The sequence below is a fragment of the Urocampus carinirostris genome, chromosome 9 (genome assembly GCF_059441175.1).
Source record: "Urocampus carinirostris isolate Australia breed hairy pipefish chromosome 9, RoL_Ucar_1.0, whole genome shotgun sequence".
In the NCBI taxonomy this organism is placed as follows: Eukaryota; Metazoa; Chordata; class Actinopteri; order Syngnathiformes; family Syngnathidae; genus Urocampus; species Urocampus carinirostris.
Window position 1 is genome coordinate 37,684,617 of NC_142357.1, and position 21,869 is coordinate 37,706,485.

Here is a 21,869-nt window from a genome sequence, read left to right on the forward strand (position 1 = left end):
TTTAGTGTGTAGTTAAAATAATACTCAACAACTGTGAGCAAAAAAAAAAAAACACTGAACCTCGTGTAGTTGAATACAACTTGTAAGAAACGCACTGGAAATGTTCCCTGAATGCTGATAAAAGTAATGCTTACCTGCTGGCTCTCAAAGGTCCAAGTGCTGTCAGGCAAGGAAGCGTCCAGGACGCTGATGACCTCCTTAAAGTCAGTGGTGCTGCTGGGCTTGACCAGCGTGAAATCGCTGTATTCTGACACAGGGGACATGCAAGAGCGGAAGGAGTGACTCTGGGACATGACGTCTCCTCCCAAAACTTCCACGTACTTGATAGGTCCGTCCGTGTTGAGCTGAATCTGTAAGTTCCGATTAAGTTTCTTATCTTGGTGATGCCGCCTGACGCAGCAAGCAGGTCCAGTTCCGCCCTTGACACACCTCACCGCTAGGACAAGCATGGTGAGCAGAGCCAGCACCGAGACGGAGGCAAGCGCCAGGATTAGATAGAGCACCATCCTGCCACCCTTCTTGCCGGGCTCGGCCGCGTGGCGTCTGAGCTCGGAGGCAAGCTCGTCAGCACCGTGGTGCTCCTCCAGCAGAACAGACAGCGTGATGGTGACAGACTGGGCTGGCTGGCCGTGGTCTTTGACCTCCACTATTAGCCTCTGAGAGGAGTCGTCGTGCTCGGACAATGGGCGTTTGGTCCTAAGCTCCCCCGTGTGTGGGGTCAGCGTGAAGAGAGAGGCATCGGTGGCCTCCACCACCTTATAAGAGATCCAGGCGTTGTGGCCTGAGTCGGCGTCCACAGCCGTCACCTTGGTGAGCAGGTGGCCTGCCTTGGCCCAGCGGGGCAGTCTCAGGTGGGAGGCAGCGTGGGGCGAGGGGGAGATGACGGCAGGGGCGTTGTCGTTCTGGTCCAAGATGAAGACCTGCACGCTGGCCTGGCTACGGAGGGATGGAGAGCCTTGGTCCTTGGCCTCCACCCTCACCTCCAATACTTTAACCTTCTCGTAGTCCAACGAGTGCGTACTATAAATGCTTCCGTTCCCCGCGTTTACATACACGTATGATGCCGCCGTCGAATCCTGCATTTTTGAGGCTACGATTGAGTAGGAAACTTTTGCGTTTTCGCCAACATCTGAGTCGTGAGCTGACAAAGAGTACAAAATTGAGCCTGGTGGGCTATTTTCTTTCAAAAAAACATTATAGGATTTCTGAGAGAACACCGGCAGGTTATCGTTAACATCACTAATGGCAACCTCTATCATTTTCTTACTAAAGCGAGGCGGGGATCCTGCATCAGTGGCTGTAATCTCAATATTATACTTAGACACACTCTCTCGATCCAAACCCCCACTCGTAACTAGTGCATAATTATTAGAGAAGGACGGTTTTAGGGAAAAAGGAAGGCTTCCAGGTAGCTGCAGTGCAACTTTGCTATTATCGCCAGAGTCAGCATCTTTAACAGCGATCAAAGCAACCACGGTGCCACGTGGAGCATCCTCTGGTACAGGACTGGGTGTTGAGGTGAGAATTATTTCTGGAGAATTATCATTTATGTCTTCAACATCAACTTGTAATTGACAGTGACCCTCCATTTCAGGCACCCCTTTGTCTTTGGCAGTTATGTCAATAAGATATGATGGGTGCATTTCATAATCCAATTCTCTTTTTAAAACAATTTGTCCAGTTACTTCATTTATTTTAAAAGTGGATAAGACCGCTTCTGGAGTACGGGACCCAAAATAATACTTGAGGTCACTGTTAACACCATCATCTGCATCCATTGCTTTTACCCTTACCACTAATGATCCAATGGTGCTATTTTCCTTTAACGAAACAACATACTCCTTTTCTTCAAATATCGGAACATTGTCATTATTATCAAGAACATTTATAACAATTTTACAAGTTCCAGATTTTACAGGGTTTCCTCCATCTAATGCTGTTAAAAGCAAGAAATGAGTGTCAATTTTTTCCCTGTCCAATGACTTTTCCAACATCAGCTCAGGAACAGTTTTACCGTTTTTTGCTTCTTTGAATTTTAAAGAAAAATATTCGTTTTTAATTAAAGAGTATGTTTTTAGAGAATTGCCTCCGACATCTGGGTCATCAGCAATCTCCAAAGGAAAACGTGTAGCTACTGCTACAGATTCTGGTATTTTAAGATTCGTTTCAGCTGTCGGAAAATGAGGAGAATTGTCGTTTATATCTCGGATTTCTACTTCTAATCGATGCAATTGCAAGGGATTTTCTAGCACGACCTGCAGGGGGAGCACGCAGCTGGCACTTTGTGCACACAAAGCCTCTCTGTCTATTCTGTCGCTGACCACCAGCTCGCCCTTCCCCGCGTCCACGCTAAAAAACTGCTTCCCAGTCTCCGCAGCCACGCGCAGCTTGCGCTCAGAAATCTCAGACAGCCCCAAAGACAAATCTTTGGCCAAATTCCCTACCACCGAACCTTGCTTGAGCTCCTCTGTGATGCTGTAACGAGTCTGAGCATCCACTGTAATCCAAAATAAAAAATGCCACAAAAGATCCTGCCATCTCCAGTGCTGACATCCTTTTGTCTTTGTCATCCTTGCCCCTTTAAGCCAACCACATCCTCAACGAAATCCTCTTCAAGACATTTTGTCATCCATACAGAGGAAGATAGTTCCACAATCCACAATCAAGCCATCTGAGAAAATTATCAATTTAAATCCCTTTTAACGTAGCAAAAAACAGCAAACAAACTGAATCATTTCCTTCTGTGCCGCAGCTCGGCTCATTCGACGTGTGAGATGAAGCTGCCGTGGGGGCAGGGACGAGATTGCATTGTACAGTGTGCACTCCTATTGGTTCACAGCTCGGTTTGCACAAGCCAATGGGAATACAGCTGATCTCCATGCTCCCCTCCCTTGCTGAAAGCCCCTCATTGCTGCTTGTGAGCAGAGGTAAAACACTTCCTAGCTATGCTTATTTAATTGTTAAAAAAAATACTGTGAATCTTTCAAATAGTTTTAGGTTGATTATACACAAATATTAGGCTGAATTTAAACGAATACACAAATTGTGATGATTTTTGAAACATTATTATGACAATGTGTCAATATTTTACATACAACTAATGAATATCCAAATAAAACTCAAACCATCCAGAAGTTTTTTTCCTTTATAGTCTAGCAGTACAATTAACGCTCTTTTCACCTTGTGGTTAAAATGTTGATTTTAATTCCCATACGGCTAAATTGAGTGTTTTTAAAGGGTACACAGCATTAATAAAATGAAAAAAGCTCCTTGTATAAAAACTAGGTTGGCTGCCTTACTTGCTAGGTGCAGATTTATTTTTTGTACACATTATCCAAACTGTTATCATACAAGTGCAAGTCAAGTCAAACAACTAGTGAGTTTAGAACTGTGTGTTTTTCAGAATTATAGAATTATAATATTTGAGCATAAAATTTAACTGATCGTAAATTTGCAAAAATGAATTGATTGTACACTTAATTAGACACTTTCCTGGGACACCAACTGGTCATCATTGAATTTTTTGACGTTTCAAGACAGCAAATTTTGTTCTAGTGATGTTTGTAATTCAAATAATTAAAAGGTTTATGAAAACTTAACTGTTGTTGTTTTTTAGATCTTTGAAATTGTTCTTATTACAAAGGTGTTGTCAGTGCTATGGATTAAGATGTAAATAATGCTGTTTATTTTTGTCAGTTCTGTTTTGTGTTTAAAAAAAGAGTTAATTGTAGATTTGATTTGCATTTCTCAAGACAAAGCTTTGTATTGTCGAAGGTCAAATTTGAAATATTTCAGTTTTAAAAATGTCATTACAAAATTGCATCATATGTCTTTGCAAAAGCTAAATTACTGTAAATTTCAGACCATAAGGCGCACCTGATAAGCCTTACTAAGTGCATTTTAAAAGGAAAAAACATTTTGTCCATACATAAGCTGCACCTGAAGCAGTACCTGACTATAAGCCGCACGTGCCCACATTGAAACATGATATATTTACAAAGAAAGATGTAACACAGAAAGAGTTTTAACAATATATAATACCTTAACCCCTTAAGGTTTCGCCGGCAGGCCACCAATTGTGATAAAGAAATACGTGTCTGTTCGAAGTCACCAGTGAGTGAAATATGTCAGGACACATAACTTTGGAAGGATTACACTCTTGGGATTCAAGATATGAATTTCAAAATATACTCATCAGAGAATCATCACAATCAGTCAGAAACAAAATATCTGAAAACTATAAAGCCGGAGTCACTCACCATGACGCCCCCTGGCTGTTTTCAACTTCTTTAAATATCCGCAAAAATGGTTTTGTTACATCAAGGACATTCATTACATGGAATCCAACCGTGTGAAATGATTATTCAAAACACTCGATAATGCCGACAGAAGAATTGAAATCCGCCTAAAGCATTTCTCCTTTGTAAGCCGTTGCCACATTATTTCAGTTTCCAAATAAACAGACTCATAAAAGGATTATCAATGTGGTAGTTCACCTTCACCTTTGATTGACACCTTTTCCATGATGAAGGTCTGTTCATGATAGTTTTAATCACGGACAAAGCGCAAAGTTACATTAAACTTGCGTCTTCCTCAACACATATTCAACGTGTCTCACTCAGACCTTTACCGCTCGGGCGCCCCCGGCGGCTGTTGCGAAAAAATGCATGAATTAGCCAAATTTTACGGTATACCTGAAAACTTTAATGATTTAAAAAATGTTTATTAGATTGATTCTTATATAGGAAGGCACTTACCGAATGCAACATTCAGTAAAGGAGTCAATTATACATTTTGCATGACATAAAGTACACAGCTAACTGGAAATTTTCCTTGAATGTTACCAAAAGTAGCCCTCACCTGCTGGCTTTCAAAGGTCCAAGTGCTGTCTGGCAAGGAAGCGTCCAGGACGCTGATGACCTCCTTAAAGTCGGTGGTGCTGCTGGGCTTGACGAGCGTGAAATCGCTGTATTCGGACACGGGGGACATGCAGGAGCGGAAGGAGTGACTTTGAGACATAACGTCTCCTCCCAGAACCTCCACGTACTTGATGGGTCCGTCCGTGTTGAGCTGAATGTGCAAGTTCCGATTAAGTTTCTTATCTTGGTGATGCCGCCTGACGCAACAAGCCAGTCCAGCTCCGCCCTTGAAACATCTCACCGCTAGGACAAGCATGGTGAGCAGAGAAAGCACCGAGACGGAGGCCAGCGCCAGGATGAGATAGAGCACCATCCTGCCACCTTTCTTCCCGGGCTCGGCTGCGTGGCGTCGGAGTTCGGAGGTGAGCTCGTCGGCACCGTGGTGCTCCTCCAGCAGGACGGACAGCGTGACAGTTGCGGACTGAGCCGGCTGGCCATGGTCCTTTATCTCCAGGATTAGCTTCTGAGGGGAGTCATCGTGCTCGGATACGGCGCGTTTAGTCCTCAGCTCCCCTGTGTTCTGCGCCAGCGTGAAGAGAGATGTGTCGGTGGCCTCCGCCACTTTGTAGGAGATCCAGGCATTGTGGCCTGAGTCGGCGTCCACAGCGGTCACCTTAGTGAGCAGGTGGCCTGGCTTTGCCCAACGGGGCAGCCTAAGGTGGGAAGCAGTGTGGGGGGAGGGGGAGATGACGGCGGGGGCGTTGTCGTTCTGGTCCAAGATGAAAACCTGCACGCTGGCCTGGCTACGCAGGGACGGAGAGCCCTGGTCCTTGGCCTCCACCCTCACCTCCAATACTTTAACTTTCTCGTAGTCCAACAAGTGCGTACTATAAATGCTTCCGTTCCCCGCGTTTACATACACGTATGAAGCGGCCGACGAATCCTGCACTTTGGAGGCTATGATGGAATAGGACACTTTGGCGTTTTCACCAGCATCAGGGTCGTGAGCCGACACAGAGTACAGAATTGAGCCTGGCGGACTATTCTCTTTTAAAAAAGCATTGTATGATTTCTGAGAGAACACCGGAGGGTTGTCATTCACATCACTGATGCTAATAGCTATCATTTTCTTACTCGAGAAAGGTGGAGATCCTGCATCAGTGGCTGTTATCTCAATTTCATATTCAGACACACTCTCTCGATCCAATCCTCCGCTCGTAACCAGCGCATAATTATTAGAGAAGGACGGTTTTAGCGAAAAAGGCACGCTACCAGGTAGCTGCAGTGCCACCTTGCTATTATTACCAGAGTCCGCATCTTTTACACTAATTAAAGCAACCACGGTGCCACGTGGAGCATCTTCTGGTACAGGAGTGGGTGTGGAAGTGAGAATTATATCTGGAGAATTATCATTTATGTCTTCAATATTCAGCTCTAAGCGGCAGTGACCTTCCATTACAGGTACACCTTGGTCTTTTGCTGTGATATCAATCAGATAAGATGAAAAGGCCTCATAGTCTAATTCTCCCTGTAAAACCACTTCTCCAGTCTGTTCATTCATTTTAAATGTTGATAAAACCACTTGGGGAGTGCGGGATCCAAAATAATATTTAATTTCACTGTTAACGCCGAGATCCATGTCTGTTGCCTTAACACTTACCACAGATGTCCCTTTTGTGCTGTTTTCCTTCAAATGTATTTGATATTCTTTTTGCTCAAATACCGGAACATTGTCATTTATATCAAGCACATCAATGTTAATTTTACAGGTTCCAGATTTAATGGGGTTTCCTCCATCCAGTGCTGTTAATAGCAGCTCATGAACAGACACTTGTTCCCTGTCTAGTAATTTGTCTAACACAAGTTCTGGGGCAATTAGACCATTTTTTTCATTTTTAAATCTTAAAGAAAAAAAATCATTTTTGAAGAGAGAGTACCTGTTCAGAGAATTTCCGCCCACATCAGGATCCTCTGCATTCTCTAAGGGAAAACGTGTACCTACGGCAACAGATTCTGGTATTTGAAGGTTAATTTCTACTGTTGGAAAGCGAGGACTATTGTCATTAATATCTCTTATTTCCACCTCTAAACGATGCAAATGCAAGGGATTTTCTAGCACGACCTGCAAGGGGAGCACACAAATGGTACTTTGTCCACACAAAGCCTCTCTGTCTATTCTGTCGCTGACTAGAAGTTCGCCCTTCCCGGCATCCACGCTGAAAAACTGCTTCCCAGCCTCCGCAGCCACACGCAGCTTGCGTTTAGAAATGTCAGACAGACCCAAAGACAAATCTTTGACTAAATTTCCCACCACAGATCCTTTTTCTAACTCCTCTGGAATGCTATAACGAGTCTGAGCATCCGTGGCTGCAATCCACAAGAAAAAATGCCACCAAAGAGCCTGCCAGTGCCGACATCCCTTTGTCTTTGTCATCCTTGCTCCTTTAGACCACCAACATCCTCAATAAAATCCACCCTAAGGCATCTGGTCATCTATAGAAAAAAGGGATAATTCCACAATCCACAACTTAAGCCATCTGAGCAAAAATATTCATTGAAATCCCTTAATGTTGCAGAAAAAACAGCAAACCAACTGAATCCTTTCTGTCTGTGCCGCAGCTCAGCTCTTTCGACGTGTGAGATGAAGCTGCCGTGGGGGCAGGGACAAGATTGCTTTGTACAGTCTACTTTCCGATTGGTTCACTGCTCAGCTTGCACCAGCCAATGGGAAGACTGCTGATCACAGTGCCCTTTTAAAGGCACAGCTCTCTGCCCCTCCCGAAAGCCCCACATAGCTGCTTGTGTGCAGAGAAAACATACTTGCTTCCCATCTATGCTCATTTAAATATAAAAAAACATATTGATGATATACCAAATATAGACAAATAATAAGCTAACTGTACACAAATATTAGGCTATTTGTAAATTAAAACACCCACAAATTATATGTTGAACTAGTTTAGTAAAAATAATTATTGTTATTATCACACTGTGTTTAAAATGTCACTCTTCTGATTTGCACTTCTATAAAGGGTACACACCACATATAACAATAAAAAGATTTATTTGGAAAAAAAAATACTTATGTGGCTGCTTCACTTACTTGAGGTGGATTTGCTTTATGTGAAAATTATGGGGTTATTTTTTGCACACCTTACTCAAAACTGTTCTCATGACAATAACAAGCCAACTCAAACAATGACTAATTTGATGATAATCTAATTTTTGGAAGCTCACAATTAGAATATTTCAATATAAAATTAGCAAAATTGCAATATTAAATCAACACATTAGATTTTTTTATGCAGCAGGGTTTGTATGTCAATTGGTTTTTACTTCCTTGTCCACACTCCGGTTCTGATTCATTTTGGGTTTGTTTACATATGTAATAGGGCACTCTCTGGGACTCCCAGAGGTTTTCATGGAGTCTTTGAACTTCACTTTCAAGTTCTTGGACTAACAATTTTGTTCTACTAATGTTTAGAATTTAAATAATTTAAACGTTTGACAAAACTCATAAGTGTTTTTGGAGCACTGAACTGTTGAAATCAAAATTTTGTTTTGTGACATGCATGAGATGTTGACTAATACTGTTTTTTTTTGCATGTAATTGTATTTTAGTTGAAAAAATGTGGCTTAACACAAATGTTTGTAGCCTTTTTTTATCATTTAAGTCCATATTTCATCGTTTTTTTACACACAATAAAAAAGAAAACACGCAAGTGGGCACATCTGGATTGAACATGCACCCCGTGATGACATACAACTCACAAATTAATTTTGATACAAATGTTACTAATGTTAGGGAGACAATTAACCAATGCATCACTCAGTGATAGACCCCAAAAAATGTGTTCCACCCCCACCCAAGTTTATGATCGTAAACCGCCAAAGACGCTGTCCACCGAGTGTGGTCCTGAATTGTTCGAGCATGACTGCTGAAATGCATCGGACCTAACATTTCTTAAGAAAACAAAAACTTGTGTGTTACAGTTCATTAAAAATGTTTTAAAAAGATACTTAGATTTTGAACATGATTAGTTGAATATTTGCTGATATTAAAAATAAAAATCAATACTTTTAAGCAAAGACCTTGTTGAATATTGTGGCATGACAAAGTATGCAGCATACTGGAAATTTTCCTTGAATGCTAACAAAAGTAGCCCTCACCTGCTGGCTTTCAAAGGTCCAAGTACTGTCTGGTAACGAAGCGTCCATGACGCTGATGACCTCCTTAAAGTCGGTGGTGCTGCTGGGCTTGACCAGCGTGAAATCGCTGTACTCGGACACGGGAGACATGCAGGACCGGAAGGAGTGACTTTGAGACATAACGTCTCCTCCCAGAACCTCCACGTACTTGATGGGTCCGTCCGTGTTGAGCTGAATGTGCAGGTTCCGGTTGTGTTTTTTGTCTTGCGAATGCTGCCTGATGCAGCAGGTGGGTCCAGCTCCGCCCTTAACACATTTAACGGCCAGGACTAGCATGGTGAGCAGGGCTAGCACTGACACAGAGGCCAGCGCCAGTATGAGATAGAGTGCCATCCTGCCACCCTTCTTTCCGGGCTCGACCGCGTGGTGTCTGAGCTCAGAGGCCGGCTCGCCTGCGCCATGGTGCTCCTCCAGCAGGACAGACAGCGTGACAGTGGTGGACTGGGCTGGCTGGCCGTGGTCCTTGACCTCTAGGACCAGCCTCTGAGAGGAGTCGTCGTGCTCGGACACGGCGCGTTTAGTCCTCAGCTCCCCCGTGTGCAGGGCCAGCGTGAAGAGAGAGGCGTCAGTGGCCTCTGCCACCTGGTACGAAATCCAGGCGTTGTGGCCCGAGTCAGCATCCACGGCTGTCACCTTGGTGAGCAGGTGGCCCATCTTGGCCCAGCGGGGCAGCCTCAGGTGGGAGGCAGCGTGGGGAGAGGGGGAGATGATGGCAGGGGCATTGTCATTTTCGTCCAGGATGAAAACTTGCACGTAGGCCTGGCTGCGCAGGGATGGAGAGCCCTGGTCCTTAGCCTCCACCCGCACCTCCAAAACTTTCACCTTCTCGTAGTCCAATGAGTGTGTGCTAAAGATGCTTCCGTTCCCCGCGTTTATGTACACATAGGACGTCGCTGATTGGTCCTGCGCTTTGGAGGCTACGATCGAGTAGGACACTTTGGCATTTTCGCCAGTGTCCAGATCACTAGCCGACACAGAGTACAGAATTGAGCCTGGCGCGCTGTTTTCTTTTAAAAAAACACTGTATGTTTTCTGAGAAAACACCGGAGGGTTGTCGTTCACATCAGTGATGCTAACAGTGATTATTTTTTTACTAGAAAGAGGAGGAGATCCTTTGTCATTGGCCATTATCTCAATATTATACTCAGACACATTTTCTCGATCTAATGCTCCACTAGTAACTAGTGCATAATTATGAGAAAAAGATGGCTTGAGGGCAAATGGATAGTTCGAGGGAAGATTTAAAGTGACTTTCCCATTATCACCAGTGTCTAGGTCTCTGGCACTCAACAACGCCACCACAGTACCATTGGGAGAATCCTCACGAAGTGGTTTTGAATTAGAGGTGAGAATAATTTCTGGAGCGTTGTCATTTACATCCAAAATTTCAACATGGACAGTGCAGTGTCCCTCCATTCGAGGACTTCCTTTATCTTTTGCACTTACATCCAATTCATAATTTGTTGTTGTCTCAAAATCGAATTTTCCTTTTAAAAATATCGTGCCGGTAACACTATCGATCATAAACACAGAGAGGACGCTATCTGGTGTGTGAGCACCCAAAAAGTATTCAATTTCTCCATTTTGCCCTATGTCCATGTCTGTTGCTTTTGTTTGTACAATTTTCACATCTTTTTCAAGATTTTCAGGGACGGACACTTTATACAATGCTTTCTCGAAATAAGGAATATTATCATTGTTATCAAGAATATGGATAGTTATTTGTGATGTCCCTGATTTCATCGGACTGCCTCCATCCAGAGCTGTCAGTAAAAGCTGATGGACAGGCTTTTTCTCCCGATCTAAAGGTTTCACTAAAACTAACTCGGGAATTTTCCTCCCCCCGGCCACCTCCTTGAGTCTAATATTAAAACACTCATCTTTACTGATGGTGTATGACTTAAGAGAATTAGCACCAACATCCGGATCAATGGCACTTTCTACCGGAAAACGGACACCCACTACAGTAATTTCTGAAATCTCTAACGTGACGTCATTAGAAGGGAACAAGGGCGCATTATCATTAATGTCAATTATTTCCACCTCCACGCGGAAAAGCTGCAAGGGATCCTCAATAATGACCTGCAGGGGGAGCACGCAGCTGGTGCTTTGTCCGCACAAAGCCTCTCTGTCTATTCTGTCGCTGACCAGCAGCTCGCCCTTCCCCGCGTCCACACTGAAATACTGTTTCCCAGCCTCCGCAGCCACGCGCAGCTTGCGTTCAAAAATCTCAGACAGCCCTAAAGACAAATCTTTGGCTAAATTCCCCACCACTGATCCTTTCTTCAGTTCCTCTGGGATGTTGTAACGAGTCTGGGCATCCGTGGCTGCAATCCACAAGAAAAAATGCCACCAAAAAGCCTGCCATCTCCAGTGCCTTGTCTTTGTCATCCTTGCTCTGCTACCATGTAAATATTCCAGTCGAGCTTGCATCAAAAATCACCATTCCAAGTGAGAATCCAAGACACCATGGTCTACCATAACAGAGCATAGTTTTAGAGCCTCAAAATCAAAGAAAATATAATAAAAAATAAGCCTTGTGCGCAAGGGAGCGCGCAGACAGTTGCTGCGCTCCCTTTCCTTGTTCTGCTCGATTTACAATAGAGATGAAGCTGCATTGGGGGTGAGGACGAGATTGCTTTGTACACTTGCAAATCCTATTGGCCCACAGCGGCAGAGCAGTCAGCCAATGAGGGGGAGGCTCTTCTGCCCTTCTATTGTCAACGGCAGAGCCGTCAGCCAATGAGGGAGAGGCTCTTCTCTCGCCCAACCCACAAACCTCCTATTTCACCCACACACACAGCAAGAACAAATGCTTACTTTGAAGTAAAAGAAAGCGACCACTTGTGGTTCCAACACGACTAAAGATTCTTCAGCTAATCGAAAATTCATCAAATGTTTTAAAACAATAACTCTAAATTAGAACCTAAAACCCAGATAAAATATCTAAGATCCTATGTATGTATTAACTATATGCCTTAGATTAAAGATTTGCTTGAATTAAAATTATTTTTCATGAAAAATAAAGCATTTTGGGTGCAAAAAAACGATTTTTAATTATTAATTTCAAACAGTAAAAATAACGATTGGTATTGTCATGGGTATCATAGTTGAAAAAAGTATCATTATTTTCAACATGTAACAGTAAATAATGGTATAGTTATCATTATTAGGTATTATTTCTCATCTCATCTCTTCTCATTAGCTGCACCGCTTATTCTCAGTAGGGTCACAGGGGTGCTGGAGCAAAATTAGTATCATTAATTATGATCATTATATGAACTGATCCCTAAAAACTTATTTTCATTTAATATGTTCAATTGTGTGCTCTTTTTAAAACAGATTGGATTGATTTAAAAATAAAATTATTTTAAAAAGGACATCATTACACATTTAACAAAATAATAATAAAACAACGATGTTTTATTATTATTGTCATGATTAAGTAGCACAAAGTTTTGTGTGTGTTTTTTGCTACTTTTCCCCTTTTTTATTTTCTTTTTTTTTGTATGTGTTTGTCTTGCTGTCGGCCACCCCTCTACACGGATAAGACCAGATTATTATTATTATTATTATTGTCATTTTTATTTCTATTGCTATTATTAATGGCAAAGAGCAAAAATAATCTCCTTAATTGAATGAGTTTTTGCTAACAGTGTTTTGTTTCATTAAAACAAAGCATGATTTCTATTTAAAAAATAAGTAAAACAAGTATCTAAAGAAATATTATTCATTTTTATTATGAATGACTAATGTTATTCATTTTGTGCTAACTTGGCCAGAGTCTTTGCTAACATGATATTTGGTAATTTGAACAGAAACAATGTTATTTGCATTTTAAAAATAAAGAAAACATGTTTCATAAAGGAAAAGTAAGGTTAAGTGCATTTGATTATGTGAGTGTGTGTGTGAATGGGTAAGTGTGAAGCACATTGTAAAGCGCTTTGGGAGGTCTTCGTTGACTTGAAAAGGGCTATGTAAATGCAGACCATTTACCATTAATAAGTTTTATTACTTAAAAACACCAAAAATGCTAAGTAGAATAGTTAAAAATATCTTATACATACAAGATATTATGAGTAAGCTTGATCCCAACAAACCAATCAAAAAGGAAACAAAAAAAAAATCAACAAAAAGCATTTAAAAAGCCCTTGTGCACGACTGATAATTCGTTATAAACCAGAAACAATTTAACAAATAGGCAACAGCCTTTTTCGTTTAAAAATTAGTTGTTTTTCATTGAGATGCTCACCTGCTGACTCTCAAAAGTCCAAGTGCTGTCTGGCAAGGAAGCGTCCAGGACGCTAATGACCTCCTTAAAGTCGGTGGTGCTGCTGGGCTTGACTAGCGTAAAATCGCTGTACTCTGACACAGGGGACATACAGGAGCGGAAGGAGTGACTCTGAGACATGGCGTCTCCTCCCAGAACCTCCACGTACTTGATGGGTCCATCCGTGTTGAGCTGAATGTGCAGGTTTCGGTTGGGTTTTTTGTCTTGGGGATGCTGCCTGACACAGCACGTAGGTCCATTTCCACCCTTCAGACATTTGACGGCCAGGACTAGCATGGTGAGCAAGGCCAGAACCGAGACGGAGGACAGGGCCAGGATGAGATAAAGAGCCATCCTGCTGCCTTTCTTGCCGGGCTCGGCCGCGTGGCGTCGGAGTTCAGAGGTGGGATTGCCGGCGTCGTGGTGCACCTCCAGAAGGACTGACATCGTAACGGTGGTGGACTGGGCCGGCTGGCCGTGGTCCTTGACCTCCACAATCAGCCTCTGAGAGGAGTCATCGTGCTCGGACACAGCGCGTTTGGTCCTCAGCTCCCCCGTGTGTGGCGCCAGCATGAAGAGAGAGGTGTCTGTGGCCTCCACCACTTTGTAGGAGATCCAGGCGTTGTGGCCCGAGTCGGCATCCACAGCAGTCACTTTGGTGAGGAGATGGCCCGCCTTCGCCCAGCGGGGCAGCCTCAGGTGGGAAGCAGCATGGGGGGAGGGGGAGATGACAGTCGGGGTGTTGTCGTTCTGGTCCAGGATGAAGACCTGCACGCAGGCCTGACTGCGCAGGGATGGAGTACCCTGGTCCTTGGCCTCCACCCAAACCTCCAACATTTTCACCTTCTCGTAGTCCAACGAGTGTGTGCTATAAATGCTTCCGTTTCCTGCGTTCACGTACAAGTACGATGCCGTTGATTGGTCCTGCGCTTTTGAGGCCACAATGGAATAAGAAACTTTGGCGTTTTCACCAACATCTGGATCGTTTGCAAACACTGAACACAAAACCAGTCCTGGTGCGCTATTTTCCTTTAAATAAATTGTATAATTCGGCTGTGGAAAAACGGGCGGGTTGTCATTCACGTCTAAAAGTTTAACCTCGATTATTTTCACACTTGACAGTGGTGGCTTTCCATTATCACGTGCGCTAATCTCCACACTATATTGATCATTTTTTTCCCGATCCAGTGGGCCGTTTGTCACTAACGAATAATGATTAGAGATGGATGGATTTAATGTAAAAAGAGATCCAGAAGGCAGCTGCAACATAACTTTTCCATTATCTTTTGAATCGGGATCTCTTGTACTTAAAAGAGCTATAACAGTTCCGATAGCCGAATCCTCCGGCACCGGGCTCGTTAGTGACGTCACAAGGATTTCAGGCGCATTATCATTAATATCAATTATTCTAATTTCTACCCCGCTATGCCCTTCCATTTTTGGATTGCCTTTATCTCTCGCCGTAATGTCAAATCTGTGTAAAGAATTCATTTCGTGGTCTAACTCTCCTTTAACTGTAATACAACCAGTAGTGGGTTCTATATGAAATAATAACAATATTTCTTTTGATGTTTGCTCCGCAAAACTGTATTCAATTTCCCCGTTTAGCCCTTCATCTGCATCAGTTGCTTTCACCTGCAATATTTGCTCTCCTGGGGGTGCCATCTCGCTAATATTTGCTTCATAAAGCTGCTTTTCAAATTGAGGTGCGTTGTCGTTATTATCAAGGACGGTGATTATAATTTCTGACGTCCCTGAACGCACCGGGTCGCCACCATCCACAGCGGTGAGAATGAGATGATGGACTGGATGCTTTTCTCGATCGAGATTTTTTTCGAGCACCAGCTCGGGGATTTTTCTTCCATCTTTCTGTGTTTTCACAGCTAATTTAAAATGCTCGTTTTTACTGATAACATAAGATCGGATTGAATTCGAGCCGACGTCGGGATCTTGCGCGCTTTCTAAAGGAAACCGTGCACCAGGATTGAATTGCTCAGCTATTTTTAGTATTTTTTCCTTGGTTAAAAAACTAGGAGGGTTATCATTAGTGTCTGATATTTCAATCTCAACCCGATGCAGCTGCAAAGGGTTGTCAATCACCAGCTCCAAAGGCAAAACGCACGCCACCCTTTGTGCGCAAAGCTCCTCTCTGTCGATCCGATCAGTCACCAGCAGGTCTCCCTTGGCAAGGTCCAGACTAAAATATTGCTTACCGGCCTCGGACGTGATCCGCAGATTTCGTCGGTGCAACTCAGAAGCCACCAAACCCAAATCCTTGGCGAGGTTCCCCACCACTGACCCCCGTTTTAGCTCCTCTGGGATGCTGTATCGAGTCTGTGCGTCAATTGCGCACCATAAAAAGATGCAATGTACGCACCACCAAAGCCAAAATGAAAATAATTTCTGCCACATAATTCCAGTGGAAATAATCCAGGCAGCCCAATCCAAAATCCTCGGCTAAAATCTGCAATCCAGCACAAAAACCTCCTCGTCTGGTCATGCTTTGTGCGCATCGCGCTCCCCCCGTGCAGCTCTGTGGTGTGGAGGGGGGGGGGGGGGGGGGGGGGGTTTAAGGGTTATTTAGCTTGTTCATAAATCATTATCCATTATCCGTTATCGGTCAGTTCATAATACGCTACAAAGCCTAGGAGCCGGGACACTTACTCTCAGCCAAAAGGCCAAGCTAAGGTCCTAGCCCTAAAGCCTTGCCGCGATCATTGCGAATGCACCGTTCCCGGAGGTACTGCAATACCGGGCCGTTGCGTGGAGTGGACAGAGCAAGCTCCTATGCCATCTCCGAGTTGCAAAAATCAAAGATCATAGCTTTGTGACATCATAAGGTAAAGATAAGGTAAGGTCCTAGCTTTACAGCCTTGCAGCCAGAAGTTAGGCAAGAGCGACCGAGCTCCGAGATCTCTTTGTACACTCCTCACTCTCATTGGAGAATAGCTAGAGCTTGTTACAACCAATCAGTAAAAGGGGGGTGACGTCACACACATGCTATGCCCCAACCTTTATTACACCATCTCTGTCTGGTTCACAACACTAGCACTAACAGGAGCACTAACACTAACATTTTCATTCAGCCAAATTAAATTGTATTCACATTAGTATTAAGAAAAAATGCATGTGCTGTACTAATAGATATTCTTGAATTGTTTTATGATATATATATATATATATATATCATATTGTACATTTATAGATTATATACGTTTGTTGTAATTATATACTTTATATATTTTATATGTCTATTATATCAGTACTATTATGTATTATATATACATATAAATAAGGAAATACATAATTATATTAATGTTATAAAATCGTTACAGGTATTTCATTTTAAATTACGTATTGTTAAAAGGTTAAACATTTTCTAAATGTAGATTTACTTATTCAATTAAGTTGAAAACCTAATTCGCGTGTCAAAACACACACGCGTTATTTTTATTAATAATCATTTTATATCAGAGTTATAATCATTTATTCTTAATTGACGTATGTACTTATTTGTGCAGCTATTTATAAAAAGTTATCTGCGTGACAAATCTACCAACAGTAACGTACAAACAGAACTTCTATATGTAGATTAATCATTTAAGTAGAAAAATATGCGTGAACTTATTCATATTCGAGTAATTTTATAGTTATAATGATCTATTTTGAATTCACTTAGGAACTTATTTATTTACCTATTCATAAAACGTTATTTCCACGAAAAAACTACCAAGCATGCGTTCCAAATTCCGAACAAACACAAATTTCTAATAGAATATTCAATTCATAAAATTACACTTTTAAATAAATACGTGCATTGTTTTAGACTTACTGAAGTGAAAAATTAGTCATGAAAGTTAGAGCTATTGTTGTTGCAAAAATTATATTCTATTAACAAAGAGAATACGCTTGAAAAGAAAATGATCAAATGAATTTAGTTACATACAGGACTGTTTCATAAAACTCGAATATTGTGAGTTTACAGTTTTTTATTGTCTGTAATGCGATTAAAAAACAAAAACGTCACAAATTATGTTTGATTGTTACAAATCAACTAAAATATTGCAATAATATTAGTATTCTAAATATTACTGATTAGTTGAATTGCCTACTACTATACTTTTCATGACACGCTAATATTTTGAGATATGATATTTGAGTTTTATTAAGGTGTATGTCATAATCTGCAATATTAAAAAAATAAAAGACTTACAATATCGTAGTATATTTGTAATGAAACAAGAATTTATGCAAATATATTATTTTAATTACATTACACAAAAGAATGAACTTGATCCTCATTTTGAGACAGTCGTGTGCGCCAGAGCATCTTCTGCAGCTCACGAGAGACTGTTTGTCGCCTTCCAGTGGCTGGCAAAAGAAAATGCAGCCTGCTTGAAATAATCCTCCCTGCCTGACATGCAACGTACCCGGATGTAGGTCTGTAGAGCAAGGAAAGAGGGCGGGGGCGGCTGTAGATGCCATTGAGAAGAAGCGTTTAATATATATTCCCTCGGATCGCCTAACCACTAGAGTCGTAGGGGCATAATTTCCAGTAGTGTGTCTTGGGGAAGTAATGCCTGGTGGCGCCCATCCCTCTCCACAGGCCGATATATTCTTCACTGCTAAAAGATATACATACATATATTATGACGCTATTTACATATTCAAACCCACTCTAGGCAATGCAATTATTTTGTAGAGGTCAGCTATGGTGGGTGTGTGGGTGAATCTATACAAATACAAAAATAAAAACCCACTCTAGGCAATGCAATTATTTTGTAGAGGTCAGCTATGGTGGGTGTGTGGGTGAATCTATACAAATACAAAAATAAAATCAAAGTACTGTAAAAGGGAAACAAATTAATAATATAAATGATGAGTAATAATAAATCATAAACAAAAATATTGAAAAGGAACCCATTGTATCTTTGTACATGTTTACATTTATTTTTCTGCACAGCAACGTGGGCCTCAGAGAGAGATTGTAGAGAGGGAAAACAGGGAGGGAGCGCGGGCGGAGGGAAGGAGGGCAGAGAGAGAGCGAGAGATTTGCTTTCAGCACCACGCAAGTGGACAGCGCCACACAGGCGGCCAACCGCTGCATCTGCAACCGGTGTTCAATAAAGAAAAACAGCAAGTAACGCAGCATTATTTGCGTTGTTTCAAGATAATATGAAGTTCATATCGTATGTTTGGCCTGTTGTAATTTTATATTAGGGATGCATGACACCCGTTTTTTCCTACCGATGTCTGAGGACTTTTTTAAACTGAATGCTTTGCTTAGAAAAAATATATACAAAGACAAGCAAAATCCAATTATTCTTTATGTGTGTCTTTTTTTTCACAATTACAATAACATTCTACCACTGCCGTAAAAACATGTCTTCAAAAAGTAATGTTTGAGATACCTGGCTCAATTTGTTCAATCAAGCGATTGAACATACGTTAATGTCAGAAATAAATACAATAACACAATATTGCTATGAGCACAATAACAATTATAGCAGAAAGTGTATATGATTATGAATGTGTTCTCTTTGTGAAACATGTCACTTCTAAACATTGTAAAAGTTCTCCAATACTGAATGTTACATAGGCTTTGGTCAAAAAATACTCATTCCTATTAAATATCATTTTCTTAGCTATACACATTAGTAGCTATTTTCTAATAATAATAAAAATGCTTCACAGGGAAAACATAATGTTTGGCCCATCGCGGCTGTAGAAGTCTCTCAGATGTGCAGATGAACCAAATTTATGGCAGCGATGATTTGCTAAAACATTCAAATATGCACACTACCCTTTGTGTGTGTCTAAAACAGAATAGTAACACTATTAAGCTGCGATTGCTGTTAACCTAAATCAACAAGCGGTTAATTTTAAAGAAATTGGCGAGAATCAGGAAAAAAATATTCTTTAAAAAAATAAGTTAATCTCAATGTACTGGCTAATGTTCCTAAACCCGTACAATAACAAATGTCCAAACACTTTATGAGCCATTCGACATTTATGGCCAGGCTCATTATGGAGAAGTCGAAAGGAGACAAGTTCAATTCTTGTCACTATTTCTATAGAAAATCCCAATATGTTTTAGTGAGGAACATTAACTAACAAGTGTTGTCAGCTAAATGAATAGTATATAGTGTGGCGTCAAGTGACTATTGTTTTTTTTTTATTTAATTTTATTTTATCGGGCTGATAACTGTGCCATCATATTTGGACACAATTGGTTTCATAATTATAAGGCATCCTAATCATTGTAAAGACAAAACAACTCTGCTTTTTGCTTTCATTTTTCTGTTGCAGCCTAAAAACAATCATGGAAAAAAATATTGCTCTCCTACTTTTGAAGATGGTCGCTCGCTTCACACGGGACGTTCACTCTCACCAAAAAGGTCACAACTCCACACAAGAAACAACATGACCTACTTACCCAAAAGCAATACTGACATGTCGTAAGAATGTGATGCAAACTAAAAGTTTCACATATTGCATATTGAATTTGAGTGCCTACAAGAATCAGGGGATGTGGGATTTAAAACAACAAAGAAGGCATCGTGCATACAATGAAAACACAGCTTCTTTAGATGTTACTGTATTTAAATGGAAAATATTTCAGTTGATAATCATAACACAGATTAATTTGATTTTTCTGTGCCTTAAAAAAGAGAAATTCTACTAAGTCACTAAGGTTTAAGGTGACAAGAGCACATGTGCTGATATTGTTTTATTATATACACTACCGTTAAAACGTTTGGACTCTTATGGAAATTTCCATTCTTTGATAAAAACAAAGTGTATTTTCCAAATAAAAATCATTATTTCTAACGTTTTCAATGCCTCAACTATACTTTGTATTTATTTTGCAACTCAATTAATGCAAAAAGTTCGATTATTTTATGTAAAACATACTATTATCTTAGTGACCCCAAACTTTTGAACGGTAGAGCACGTGTGTATTCATTTGAGTTCTTAGGAAGAAACAAATGGATGTGAAAACAATGGAGGTAGCATATTGAGTTACATATTCCCCTCATGATGCTGAGACAGTATAAGCACAACAAATGTTGGCACAAAATCAAATATTACTGAACTGGTGACCCTGATGTAACTCCTGAAAGGTATTTTCAATCATCTTCTCAGTATTTCAGAATGGTGTGAAGTAAATATACACCCTATTGAATTATAAATAATGTATTTAATTCTTTTAAATCATTTTTTCAGTAATTATGGTGGAGTGTGCGTTTTACAACAAAAATGCAGAAATACTCTGTAGTGTCTTTGAACATTTGTGAAGGATGTGAACAGATGTGTCAGCCCAAAATGGAAATTGATAACAAATGTGCACCTGAATTATATAAATAACAAAAAATCTGCATACTTTTGCCCATTTCAGTATTTTTTACAAGTTTGAACACTATTGATTCGTTCTTTTAATAAAACCAGAAAAAGAAAAAAATGAAGGGACAAAAAGTTTCTCATTTGTTCTTTATTATGTAAATGACCTGAAAATGCGGACAAAACGCCTGCAGACAATTTACCATCTAAATGAGAAAAATAAAATGAGAAAATGTTTTATTTGAGTAAATATGAATATTGATGAAATGAGCTAAAGTACCAGTTATTTGCTATAATTATTTTATTAATATTATTCCTTATACTAGGAAATAATCAAACATAAAAATGAAAGTTTTGTTTTATTTATCGACAGTAAATGTTGATTTTTAGGGTCATGTGTGTGTGATAAATAATAAAGACTGTCTTACCTTATTTTTGGAGGGATGGTCGAGTTGCAATGGAGTCAGGGATTAGCAGGAAGAACAGAGAGAGGACATGAAACAGAAAAAAAGATAGTGGTTAGATGAGGAGGACTTCTCACCAAGTGTGGAATTGGTAACCTTGGCATTTTTGCAATACCTTCTTACCTGCTCACACTATAAGTGTATCATTTTTCAATTTTTTTTGTGCAATTAAGTTTATTACATTACCAGAAATGTGTTTCAATTTGTGTCAGTGATGTATCAAGCCCTTAACATAAAAAAATAAGTAAAACTACAAAATAAACAAGTAGAAAAAATAAATGAAAACACTCAAAGAAAACAGTGGAAAATATCTATTTTCATATGAAACTGATTTCAAATAGAACAACTTCAATAAAAGGGATATGAAGCTGGATGTGACAATGAATGTTCATACGTCATTTGACTGAAAAAAAGTACTCTCAAAGTCAGTTCCACTAAACCGCCAGCAGAGAGCGTCGAGGCGATGGCCACTAATGTTTTATTCATGAGGATGCTCACAGGTCAATAAATGCAGACTTCCTTTGTGCAAACCAGAAAGGAAAGCATAATATTTGTACTATTGAATACACAGTAGTGGAAAAAAAAATAGATAGATAAAACTATATTTAAATTTGTATATGTATGGAGAACTATGTTATTATTGACCAAAATAAATTGATCATACAAACATTAATGAAATGAAAACATCTCCCACACGCAGCAGTTTCCTGAAACTAGGACATATAC

At 40.6% G+C, this 21,869-nt stretch overlaps 1 protein-coding gene and 1 pseudogene across 43 annotated transcripts in view; both read right to left on the reverse strand.

Moving 5' to 3' along the window:
• LOC148360213 (protocadherin gamma-A4-like) overlaps positions 1-21,869 on the reverse strand; it is a 275,781-nt gene that overhangs the window by 37,180 nt on the left and 216,732 nt on the right. For 2 of the 43 annotated variants that reach the window (XM_088343692.1, XM_088343682.1), the window contains exon 1: positions 9,030-11,669. The exons of 38 other annotated variants lie outside the window; for them this stretch is intronic. In XM_088343692.1, coding sequence (XP_088199818.1) covers positions 9,030-11,501 — 2,472 coding nt within the window. In that variant the 5' untranslated portion in view covers positions 11,502-11,669. Of the gene's footprint in view, positions 1-134; positions 2,845-9,029; positions 11,670-13,320; positions 15,885-21,869 lie in introns of those variants that run through there. 3 more of the 43 variants (XM_088343689.1, XM_088343688.1, XM_088343706.1) reach the window with 3 other exon arrangements.
• Positions 16,057-16,228, reverse strand: LOC148360214 (U2 spliceosomal RNA; annotated as a pseudogene).